The sequence below is a fragment of the Melanostigma gelatinosum genome (assembly GCF_949748355.1).
Source record: "Melanostigma gelatinosum genome assembly, chromosome: 8".
Taxonomy (NCBI): domain Eukaryota; kingdom Metazoa; phylum Chordata; class Actinopteri; order Perciformes; family Zoarcidae; genus Melanostigma; species Melanostigma gelatinosum.
The window spans coordinates 27,037,468-27,049,967 of NC_136641.1; the positions used below are offsets into that span (position 1 = coordinate 27,037,468).

Here is a 12,500-nt window from a genome sequence, read left to right on the forward strand (position 1 = left end):
CCACGCCCCCTCTCCGGCGCGGCTAGCACAAATAACCACAAATGGTCCCGCGAGTAACGCCGCGTTATGTGTGAACACACCGTTGTGTCGTACAGATTGTAAATGTGTGATTTGTGAGGCGATATATATGTAAAATAGAGTTTAATAAATATATTGTGTGTTGTCGTCTTTCTTTTGGTGTAACTGTGTTTTAAATCGTCTCTAATCGGTCGTGAGGAACACATGAAGCTTTGGTTCTGTTTAGAACATGAGGTAGTGGAGCGCTTCAGCCTCTTGTGGCTGAAAGGAGTATTACAACAACAAACACTTGATCCTGTTTTCAAAGATGAAAATTGATTTAAGGAACTTAGAATATGTTGCCCTGGCAGAATGTATTTTCACCTGTTCTTAAGTCATAAACACAGAAGAAGAAACATCTTGAATCAGACTCCTGGATTCTTGCCTCTCAGGGCTTCCATAGATTATCCTAATTGTAGAAAATAGTTGGTTTGAAGTGCTGTTTTTAGGGATAGAAGAGAGAAGGAAGAAGGAAAGTTAAGGAGTGCCGTTTGTCAGGTGATGACATCATGAGGCGTTCACTGACCCTCAAACAGCTCAGTGTTGTCGATCTGTCCGGGGAAGGAAGACGAGTTCTGGTCTCCGGTCTCCACGAACTCCTTCCACTGTTCATACCAACGACGCTCCATCACGTACCTGCAGCACACACACACAAGCACACACAAGCACACACACACATTAATACCACACTCACACAACGACCTGTTGTCTCTCAACGGTGTGATCGACAGGATAATTATTACAAAGATCAGCATTAAACTATTAACACTGTAGATTGATGAGTCATTCAGAGAGCACCAAAGTGAAGCATTGTGTGGTTCTGTATCATTTTAAATCAAATGTCTTTGGACAACACGAGGCTCAAAGAAGATGTCTCTCTTTTCACCATTTAAATAAACTTTCTGTAACAAACAACAAAGAAAGCGATGAATGAATAACGACAGCAGCCCGAGTCTGCAGCAGCGTGCTGGTGATCTCGTTATGGCTCAGCCTGATATCAACCTGTTGTACCGACGGCTTCACCAACACTGAACTCAAACCAGAGCAGGAAACCTTCCAGCTGATGAATGTGACGCTGTGCATCCTGTCAGTCGTGTTTGGCGATGTAGTGATAATATACTGTGTATGTATGAAGGCTTAGGCCTTTGGTCTTCATGTTCCACATCAATGAGCAGGACCAACTTACACTCATTTGGGATTTTAATAGAATGTTTGTATCACGATGAAGTTCCATTTGTTTCACATTTAATTCAAAAACTGATATTTTTATGCATTCATGACTCCTCCATGGATTCAGGGCTGCAGCTCACTGTTCTTTTCATTGTCCTTCAATCTATTTTGTATTAATTACTGGTCAATAAAACGTCAGAAATTAGTCTGCAAAATGTCCGTTACGATTTCCTAAAGCCCAAAGTCAACATGCGGTCTTTTTGTTTATGATAAAATGAGACAGAGTACAACTGATAATACTCAACTTCAAAAATATCTTTAACAACAAATCAATTCCCACAAACAGCTGCAGGTGTGGATTTAAAAAACACTTTGTGGTTTAACGATTACCGAACTCTAATGTTCAGCTTATCAATTAATAGACAAATCATTTCAGCTGGACTCCACAGAGGCTAACCCTCATGTACACAACAACACGAGTCCAAACTATTTGACCACAACAACACCACCACCACCACCTCCTCCTCCTCAGCATCAGTGTTTTCATTTACTTTAGTTTGGATTTCATCCGTCTCTTGAGACTCAAACATGAAGACGAGCAGCTTTTTATACACAAACAGGCAAACCGTCACAGAGACGCACAGCTGGTCCACAGATCCAACCTAAAGCACTTTAGTTTTAGTTTCACTTCATTTCACTGAGAGTCTGAGTCAGAAGACTTCTTTCCTCCGTTCTGGACCTCATTATTATTATGACCTTGTCAGACTGTTATAAAGAACACCTTGTATCATCTATAACACCGTGCTCACATAAAGTAAATGTACAGAGGTGTTTATTCTGTGATTCATAAAAGTGTTGATGGTGAACAGAAAACAAAAGAAAGCGAAGGAAAAAGAAAGAATAGAGGAGACAATAGAAACCTGCCTGGTCATGTTTACACTGCAGAATATATATTCTGTTCTTAATTAGGACAAAAATCAGCATCACGTTTAAAGACAAGAGATCACACTTCTATGATATTTTTTAACGAAATCATCTTTTATCCATTTATAACCCTTCTACTTGTAGTGTAGTATTTCTACAGGGACGTGTAAGTACTTGTACTACAGTAAAGGTTCAGAATACTTCTTTCATCTCTGCCTTCACCTCTTAATGTGAAACGTTAAGAGGAATACATTTGGGACGAATTTTGCAGCTTTTAATTTCAGAGATTTCCACTATAACCCAGATTCATAACAAAACGTATTCAAATGAATGGGGTTTGCATAAATTAGCTTGAAATAATTTATATATTATAGACAATCAAATACATATAAGTGATATCAATCAATCACAATAAAGTTTAAAACAACTGAATAAACGGAATGCCAGGGGATAATATAACGTGACATACATAAAAAAAAACAAAAGTGGAAGTTTACGAGTCAACCCTGAACGTCTCATCCCAAACTGGTTGACAGGCTAGCATTAGCATCGATGTGCTAACAGTCAGTTACCGACGTCTGTCTGTCTGGTTAGCGCGAGCTAACATAGAACAGAGCCGTTAAAAACGGCCCCAACAATCTCACACCTACGAGACGTGGCGACTCGACTCTGTCGTTGATAACCGTTAATAGCCGTTAGGTAACAGTTAGCCGTGTGATGCTAACAGCTAGCCCTGTCACTGTGCGTGTGTGTGTCTGTGACTCTCACCAACTGTCCCCAGCGCGGAGCTCACACTCCCGCAGCAGAGACTCGATCTCCCGCCGCTGGGTCTCCAGGCCCGGAGGCTCGGCGGCGGAACAGCGGCTGTTGGCCGTCATGACGTTTTTTAAATCAATCACTCATTAAATGTCAGAACTGTTAGAATATGTAAATAGAGTAAAGAAAGGCAGAAGTCAACCACCGCATTGATCAACCGATAAAACAGGGAAACTACACGGAGCTGTTGTGTTTGCGGAAGTAGGAAGTGGTTCAGAGTAGGGCGATGACGACTTCCGGTCTGAGGCCTCCGCGCGCTACATCCGTATCTCGGTTCTCTCTATTCATCCATGGTAAAAAAAAATAATAATGAAAAAATGATAATAAAATGTTTAAAACAATTATAAATCCACAGTTAAAATAAATAAATAATACATTCATGGTCAAATAAATAATACATACATAAATAAATGCTAATAAAAAAAATATACATCCATGGTCAAAATAAATACATAAATAATTGATAAGAAAATAAATTCGTAATTTCAAGATAAAATAAATGATAATTAAAAAGCAAATGTATACATCCATGGTAACTACACTAGGGGGCGTCTTTCATCTGAAAACATGTATTAAAAACATTAATATCCATATTTAACATGCTTATTACTGGTGGAGTATTTAGATCCTTTACTTTAGTAAAAATACTGATGATGAATAATAATGAATTTACAAACAAGGCAGGTTTAACATTGTGTGAAAGTCCTTATGTGTCTGAGTAGTAAAATATATATCAAATATCTTATAAACTACCTCAAATAAAACAACAACAAATAAGAAAGTAAATTAAAGTATACACATTGTAGTTAATAAAATAAACATTGTTATAAATAAATAAATATAAATGGTGTTCAATTTAAATTAAAGGTTAGTAAATTCAAGCACTATTCGTTAAACAGTCTTCTGCCTCTACTTTCTTTTGCAGCTTTTAATTTCATATATTTCCAATACAACCAAGATTCATACCAAAACGTATTAAAATTAGTGGGGTTTGCATGAATTAGCTTGAAATAATTTCTATGTTGTGGACAATCTAATACTAAGACATATAACTCGTATCAATCAATCACAATAAAATAAAAAATAAAATAATTAAACATAATGCCAGGGGATAATATATATGTTCATTTTATTTTATTTTATTTTATACTACACTATACGACATCCTGATCCACACTCCAGACCAGTTGGTAGCGGTAATGCACTAATTCATTGTTTGCCAACCGCCAATAAACCTCAAAAAAGAAGAAGAAGAAACGCTCCGGCCAATGAGGCGTCAGTGTTTGCTGAACGCGGTTGTCAGGGGGGGGAAGAAGAAAAAGTTCTTCGCGGGCTCTGACAGACAGAAACAAACATGGAGGTGGAGATGATGGAGCCTGAATGTGAGCAGAAAGAACCGACAGAGAGCGGGCAGAAGGCGGACACGGGAGCTGGAGAAGCGTCGGTTAAAAGCTCCGGCGGCCATTACGAGCTGCCCTGGGTTGAGAAGTACCGACCGACGAAACTCAGCGAGATCGTCGGGAACGAGGAGACCGTGAGCCGGCTCGAGGTGTTCGCGCGAGAGGGAAACGTACCCAACGTCATCATCGCAGGTCAGTGAGGACCGAAAGGACTCAACTAGTTTACTTTATACTTTCATTCATTATCCTGACACATTCAACTTAAGTAAAGGGTGTTCAGAAGTACTTTTACTTCAGTTAAAGTAGTAATACCACAAGTGTAGGAATACTTTACTAAAAGTACAAGCATTGAAAATCACACTCGAGTAAAATTATTATCTTAAGCACAAATAGTAAAAGTACTCATTATATAATATAATAATGTTTCATAATTATTGATGCATTTGTGTTCATCGCTTTATTGTTGCAGCTTGTTTATAGTCTACAGTAATACATCATCATATTTTTGTAATTAGTATTTTATTTCTAATAAATATTGTCATATTCTGGTCAACTAATCAAATGACTCCTTTTATTGAAGAATGAATAAAAACACACATGTGTATTTCTACATTAATATGCACCATAATCTAATTTACAAGCAACAGATAAATACTGTGTACATGTGTACACATTAACAGTGTACTTCTAGTAGCTAGTATCACTTTGTTTATTGTGATTTTACCAACTCAGTAAACTATTTATATTTTGTATTAATAATCTAAATCTGCAAAGTTACAGTTAGTGCAGTAAAAAGTACAAGACAATGGAAATACTCTGTATTGTATACAGTACTTGAGTAAATGTACTCAGTTACTTTCTTCCACTGAACTGAAAATAAGCAGAAGACGTGTGTTTTTTGGTTGTTATAAGCATATCCTATAAAGCAGCTTATTCTGGTAGAATAGTGTAATCTGGACTTTTATCAGTGAGGAATAATATATTATATATATATGTAATATAATAATAATAATAACAATAATAATAATAATAACAATACCTTGTGTGATCCAGGTCCTCCAGGAACAGGAAAGACCACCAGCATCCTGTGTTTGTCCAGAGCTCTGCTGGGAGCCTCCATGAAGGACGCCGTGCTGGAGCTCAACGCCTCCAACGAGAGGTGAGACATGAATAAATATAAAAACACGACGATGTTCAGACACCAGGACGTGGACCTGGACCTCAGGTTATTGGTGGTTGATGAATGTGACCTCGTCTGCAGAGGGATCGACGTGGTGAGGAACAAGATCAAGATGTTCGCTCAGCAGAAAGTGACGCTGCCTAAAGGACGACACAAGATCATCATCCTGGACGAAGCCGACAGGTGAGACCACAGGAGGAACTTTAGAAGCAGAGGGAACCAGAGAACTTTAGAACCAGGGAACCAGGCTTTTTATGTGTTCGGAAGTTAGACGGCTCATAATTCATCTCCAATATCTATTTATATTTATGTGAAAACATCTCCTTCAAACTACTGGATTTATTCAAGTTTATCACCAAAACTACATTTTACAGATGACATGTGAACACATCATGATAACGTTATAATGAACCTTCAGCCAGAACTCATGTTCACTGAGCAGAGCCTGAAGGCATCATAGTGTAACTGAAGTGAACCTCCGTTGGTTAGCCGTTAGCGGTGCTGCTAACGCTACTAGCTCTCCTCCTGTTGGTTAGCCGTTAGCGGTGCTGCTAACGTTACTCGCTCTCCTCCTGTTGGTTAGCCGTTAGCGGTGCTGCTAACGTTACTAGCTCTCCTCCTGTTGGTTAGCCGTTAGCGGTGCTGCTAACGTTACTAGCTCTCCTCCTGTTGGTTAGCCGTTAGCGGTGCTGCTAACGTTACTCGCTCTCCTCCTGTTGGTTAGCCGTTAGCGGTGCTGCTAACGTTACTAGCTCTCCTCCTGTTTGTTTAAACACTGATTGGTTGTTTACAATGAAACATGATCAGAGACTAGAAACAGAAGAGGAGGAGGTTATAATTGATCCTGGCCCAATACAATAGAGGGAGGGACAGACAGAGAGACTTTGATTCATTTTAAGAAGTCACAATTCTCTGATTCCAGCTTCTTAAATGTGAATTTCTTCTGGTTCCTTCCTCCTCTGTGACACTAAACTAAATATTTTTGAGTTGTGGATAGAGACTGAATAACATTCCTATAGATAACACCTGAGATGTATAAAGAGAAAGTTTGAAAGCGTCCTCATCAAACATGTTCTGAATGTGACGTTCAAACCGTTCCTCTGAGGACACTAAATGTCTCCTCTGGTGTCTCCGTCCTTTTGTCCTCCTTCCTCCAGCATGACGGACGGAGCTCAACAGGCCCTGAGGCGGATCATGGAGATCTACTCGAAGACGACCCGCTTCGCTCTCGCCTGCAACGCCTCGGACAAGATCATCGAGCCGATCCAGTCGCGCTGCGCCGTGCTGAGATACTCTAAGCTGACGGACGGACAGATCCTGAGCCGGCTGCAGGACGTCGTGGAGAGAGAACAGCTGGCAGCGTCTGACGACGGGCTGGAGGCCGTCATCTTCACCGCTCAGGGAGACATGAGACAGGTGAGACGTGAGACAGGGGGGGCATGAGACAGGGGGGGCGTGAGACAGGGGAGGCGTGAGACAGGGGAGGCGTGAGACAGAGAGACAGGGGAGGCATGAGACAGGGGGGGCATGAGACAGGGGAGGCGTGAGACAGGGGAGGACATGAGACAGGGAGACATGAGAGGCATGAGACAGGTGAGACGTGAGACAGGGGGGGCATGAGACAGATGAGGCAAGAGACAGAGAGACAGGGGAGGCATGAGACAGAGAGACAGGGGAGGCATGAGACAGGTGAGACAGGGTAGGCATGAGACAGATGAGGCATGAGACAGATGAGGCAAGAGACAGAGAGACAGGGGAGGCATGAGACAGAGAGACAGGGGAGGCATGAGACAGAGACAGGGGAGGCATGAGACTGATGAGACGTGAGAGGCATGAGACAGGTGAGGACATGGGACAAGTGAGACAGGGGAGGCATGAGACGTGAGGCAGGAGACAGATGAGACAGCGGAGGCGTGAGACAGGGGAGGACATGAGACAGGGGAGGCGTGAGACAGGGGAGGCGTGAGACAGAGAGACAGGGGAGGCATGAGACAGAGAGACAGGGGAGGCATGAGACAGATGAGGCATGAGACAGGGGAGGCAAGAGACAGAGAGACAGGGGAGGCAAGAGACAGAGAGACAGGGGAGGCAAGAGACAGAGAGACAGGGGAGGCAAGAGACAGAGAGACAGGGGAGGCATGAGACAGAGAGACAGGGGAGGCATGAGACAGAGAGACAGGGGAGGCATGAGACTGATGAGACGTGAGAGGCATGAGACAGGTGAGGACATGGGACAAGTGAGACAGGGGAGGCATGAGACGTGAGGCAGGAGACAGATGAGACAGGTGAGACAGGGGAGGACATGAGACAGGGGAGGCAAGAGACAGGGGAGGCATGAGACAGGTGAGACAGGGGAGGCATGAGACAGATGAGGCATGAGACAGATGAGGCAAGAGACAGGGGAGGCAAGAGACAGAGAGACAGGGGAGGCAAGAGACAGAGAGACAGGGGAGGCAAGAGACAGAGAGACAGGGGAGGCATGAGACAGAGAGACAGGGGAGGCATGAGACAGAGAGACAGGGGAGGCATGAGACTGATGAGACGTGAGAGGCATGAGACAGGTGAGGACATGGGACAAGTGAGACAGGGGAGGCATGAGACGTGAGGCAGGAGACAGATGAGACAGGTGAGACAGGGGAGGACATGAGACAGGGGAGGCAAGAGACAGGGGAGGCATGAGACAGGGGAGGCAAGAGACAGGGGATGCATGAGACAGGGGAGACAGGGGAGGCATGAGACAGGGGAGGCAAGAGACAGAGAGACAGGGGAGGCAAGAGACAGGGGAGGCATGAGACAGGGGAGGCAAGAGACAGAGACAGGGGAGGCAAGAGGACAGGGGAGGCAAGAGACAGAGACAGGGGATGCATGAGACAGGGGAGGCATGAGACGTGAGATGGGAGACATGAGAGGCAGACAGGGGAGGCATGAGACGTGAGGCATGAGACAGGGGAGACGTGAGACAGGGGGGGCGTGAGACAGAGACAGGGGGTGCGTGAGACAGAGACAGGGGGTGCGTGAGACAGAGACAGGGGGGGCGTGAGACAGAGACAGGGGGTGCGTGAGACAGACAGGGGAGGCAGATATCTTTTAGAAAGCTTGTTTTCTGTCTGAGTCTGGATCTACGTGAGCGAGGCTACGCTAACGATGTAGCTGCTCCATCAACACTAAATCTGTTTCTCCAGGCGCTGAACAACCTGCAGTCCACCAACTCCGGCTTCGGCTACGTCAACAGCGAGAACGTGTTCAAAGTGTGCGACGAGCCCCACCCGCTGCTGGTGAAAGGCATGCTGGGACACTGCGTGGACGGAAACGTGGACCAGGCCTACAAGGTGGTGGAGCAGCTGTGGGCGCTGGGCTACTCTCCGGAGGACATCATCGGGAACATCTTCAGGGTCTGCAAGACCGTCCACATGGCCGAGTACCTCAAACTGGACTTCATCAAGGTGAGCCGGAGCTCACCAAACTCGTCCTCTCACCTGATTATGTGGTACTGTATATTAACCTGCAGTACTCTGTGTGTCCTGTAGTACTTTGTGTGTCCTGTAGTACTCTGTATTAACCTGCAGTACTTTGTGTGTCCTGTAGTACTCTGTATTAACCTGCAGTACTTTGTGTGTCCTGTAGTACTCTGTATTAACCTGCAGTACTTTGTGTGTCCTGTAGTACTCTGTATTAACCTGCAGTACTTTGTGTGTCCTGTAGTACTCTGTATTAACCTGCAGTACTTCGTGTGTCCTGTAGTACTCTGTATTAACCTGCAGTACTTCGTGTGTCCTGTAGGAGATCGGGTACACTCACATGCGTGTGTCTGAAGGCGTGAACTCTCTGCTGCAGATGGCCGGTCTGATTGGTCGACTCTGCAGTAAGACGACGCCCCCTGCTGTCAGCTGATCCGTTAACCCCGACAGCGCTGGACTCTTCTGTGGGTAACGGACCACGATCTGAACATTAAAGTTAGTTTCTGTTCAAAGATAATGTAAAAACTACAATAAGTCATCTTTTCATTGATTGGTGTTAATGTCGTTTTTTGAAGTTTACTAATTAATTAATTGTCCCCGTAAGTATAGAGGACTGCTGATATTGCGTAACAGTGAACTGCTGCTTTCACAGTAACCCTATAATACACATCTTCCTGAGGTAAACACAGTATTAGTACACGGTAGTATCAGTAGTGAACACTGCAGAACATTGGGGTCAGACGAGCGTTCAGGATCAACGAGCTTTATTTCATTACAAACCTTGTTTACATTCAAAGTCATGAACAAACCTCCGAAATGGCTACTGTCAGTACAAATCTCAAAAAGTAATACTCGTAATAAATATTAAGAACAGTAACAGACGTCATAGTTAGTGTGTATGTATATATGTGTGTGTATAGAATAAAAGAACTGCATGTTTGAACCAGAGTTTATAACGTGAACTTTGTTTTACGGAGAGGTCAGAAAAACTATAAATCCTCATATACGACGGAGCATTGAAGTTATTGTACGAAAGAAAAGGTGATATTCAGAGAAAAGTTTAGATTAAAGTCACATTTACAAGAATCATCAGAAGAACTTAAATCTCAGTTGCTCCATAATCAATGTATAAATATACATCATCATTCATTGACAAAGCCTAAAGTGCAATTCATCAAAAATCTATGTCATATAGGAGCTCATCAGTCCGTCTGATAATCAATAATCAACGAGCCTGCTGAACAAACAACTGACGCTCTAACTGTTGGATTAATGTCACGTGGAGCTGATCAACATCTCAGTTCCTCACTAAACTCAACACCACATTAGAAACACCGCATGCCACAACGAGCATGCTGCCGACGGGCTCGACCGATAATAACACGTACGGTAACGGAAGAGGAACACGAGAGGGTGACGGGTCCCCATCAGAGGAAGACGTTCAAATCTGTAAATGATTTTTAGTTTCATGAATCACCTCTGAAGTCCGAACCACATGACAAAGATCTTCAAGATTTGTCTGTCAACTCATAAATGTCTGTCAGACGTTCCAGGGTCGGAGAGTACGGAAGCCCCGACAGCCAAGTTGCAAAGAAAATAACAATATGCGAATATGTTTCGAAAGTCTGATTTTAAATAGTTTTTTTGTCGTGTTTTTGAAATGTAAAAGGTAAAAGTCTTAGTGTTTGTTGTTGTAATACTCATTTTGGCCACAAGAGGCTGAAGTGAATCACTACTTTGTTCTAATTAAGACTAAAAGCGGTCATGTTTTCTCCAGATGAGTTTTAATTTCTCCATATAATCTAAACACAAAGTAAATGTATCGTCTGTTAGCAAGTTATGTAACATTAAAACTGTAATTAAAACATGCTCATCATGCACATCATTCACATCAGCCTCTTGTGGCCGTAGTTAGTATGACAACAACAAACAACAAAACAACTTTACCTCCCAAACACGCGAGCTTAAAAAAGTAATGCTAGCTCAACCGTTCTCTCATTCTGAAGTCATTAGAAAATTGTTTTTGTTTTTTCTCACTTGCCTCTCTGGGCTTCCATAAAAGCGACATAACAGATTTTAAAAGTTCACCGATATATTGTTGAGGTTCCCTTAAAGTTTCTGTTATTTAATGTGTAGGAAGAAAGAGTTTCAGTAACGCGCTTCACAGCAACACCAACAACATAACGCCACAACTAAATAATAAGAAGATTATAATAAGAGTAATCATAAAAAAGAAGGAACCGGTCTGAAAACAGTCTACTGAAGAAATAAGACACGACTGTATGTAAATAAGAACCAGCTGGTCTCCATGTACGGTTAGAGGGAGAAGAAGAAGAACCAACACCAGCGTCCTAAAGAGCACAGGAGCCAAAATGGCCGACACCGAGCCGCTAACGACAGCGGCCGGATCGACAGAAAAAGTTAAAAGGTGTGTCTCTACTTTTACACGATGCTAGATGTGAGTTAAGAACCGAAGAGTAAAGAGAGAGAAACACAGCAGGAAGAAGTCCTACGCGGTCATCTCGATGGCGTGGTCCGCCGTGAGCCCCGGGATGGTGGAGGTAGCAGCGCCCTCTGGCAGTGCGCCGGTGGTACTGCGGCTACGGACGCCGTCCGAGGAGCCGATGCTGGAGGCCGAGTGAGTCCTGGAGCGGACCAGCCGGGTCATACCAGCTGTGGGCACTGAGGGGGGGGTGGGGGGGCAGAGTTAGTGACAGGAAACATCATGTGTGTGTGTGTGTGCGTGTGTGTGTGTTGTGTTCACTGTCCAACCAGCACGGGCTGATTTGAATCTGAGATTCAAATCTGATGACGGTGATTGTGAGGCTCCGTTCTCACTGAAGCTACAAACGTTTTTAAAGTGACAGCAGAGATGTTTTATGAGGTACTTCTACTTAGTCAGTGTATTACTACCACAGTAGAAACACACAGGACACAGTAATGTACTGCTGTGGATGTATTTTAGAGACCTAAATACATCAAATACATCGATATCAGTTTCAGTGAACGCTGTATTTAATATACTTTGCTGTCAGACAGACCTTTCTGAAGAGGAACTGATGTCATTAAACTAAATTAACCCAAATCTAAAACTTCTAAAAACGGAAAACATTTTAAAACTGAATCAAAATCATCATATACATACAAGTGCATACATTCAAAGCCACCAAAGTGCGTGACTTTACCTCCGAGCACACAGAGCTGCTGCTTGGTTGACTCTTCGTGTTCTGTGAGTCGATGACAGCGAGATAAAGACGGGACATGTTCTAAACACAAGCTACACTTATTGTTTGATGTCTTCTGATATTGTTTTCATCTCATGTTATTGTGGGACGTGAGTTTGAACCCACAGATGTGTGTATATATATTTATACATATACACACATACATATATAAATATGAGAAGTTCAGAACTATGAACAGATATGATTCTGCAGTGTGAACGGAGCCGAGGTGTGTTGGCATGCAGCACAGCCTGCTGGGTAATGTCACTGC

At 43.2% G+C, this 12,500-nt stretch overlaps 3 protein-coding genes across 4 annotated transcripts in view; 1 reads left to right on the forward strand and 2 right to left on the reverse strand.

The window, feature by feature from the left end:
• The window catches only part of usp11 (ubiquitin specific peptidase 11), a 33,663-nt gene extending 30,531 nt beyond the window's left edge, over positions 1-3,132 (reverse strand). The window contains exons 1-2 of the mRNA XM_079274409.1: positions 2,920-3,132; positions 584-693 (exon numbers count right to left, since the gene is read on the reverse strand). Coding sequence (XP_079130535.1) covers positions 584-693; positions 2,920-3,029 — 220 coding nt within the window. The 5' untranslated portion in view covers positions 3,030-3,132. The remainder of the gene's footprint in view (positions 1-583; positions 694-2,919) is intronic.
• Positions 3,133-4,264: 1,132 nt separating this feature from the next.
• rfc2 (replication factor C (activator 1) 2) lies at positions 4,265-9,555 on the forward strand. Its single transcript, XM_079273835.1, has 6 exons — positions 4,265-4,559; positions 5,421-5,526; positions 5,629-5,730; positions 6,705-6,963; positions 8,730-8,990; positions 9,328-9,555. The coding sequence occupies exons 1-6, from the start codon at positions 4,322-4,324 to the stop codon at positions 9,436-9,438; spliced, it is 1,077 nt and encodes a 358-aa protein (XP_079129961.1). The 5' UTR covers positions 4,265-4,321; the 3' UTR covers positions 9,439-9,555.
• Positions 9,556-9,752: 197 nt separating this feature from the next.
• LOC306781130 (protein NDRG3-like) overlaps positions 9,753-12,500 on the reverse strand; it is a 16,023-nt gene continuing 13,275 nt past the window's right edge. For both annotated transcript variants that reach the window (XM_079273833.1, XM_079273834.1), the window contains one exon: positions 9,753-11,687. In XM_079273833.1, the coding sequence (XP_079129959.1) occupies positions 11,515-11,687 (173 nt within the window). In that variant the 3' untranslated portion in view covers positions 9,753-11,514. The remainder of the gene's footprint in view (positions 11,688-12,500) is intronic.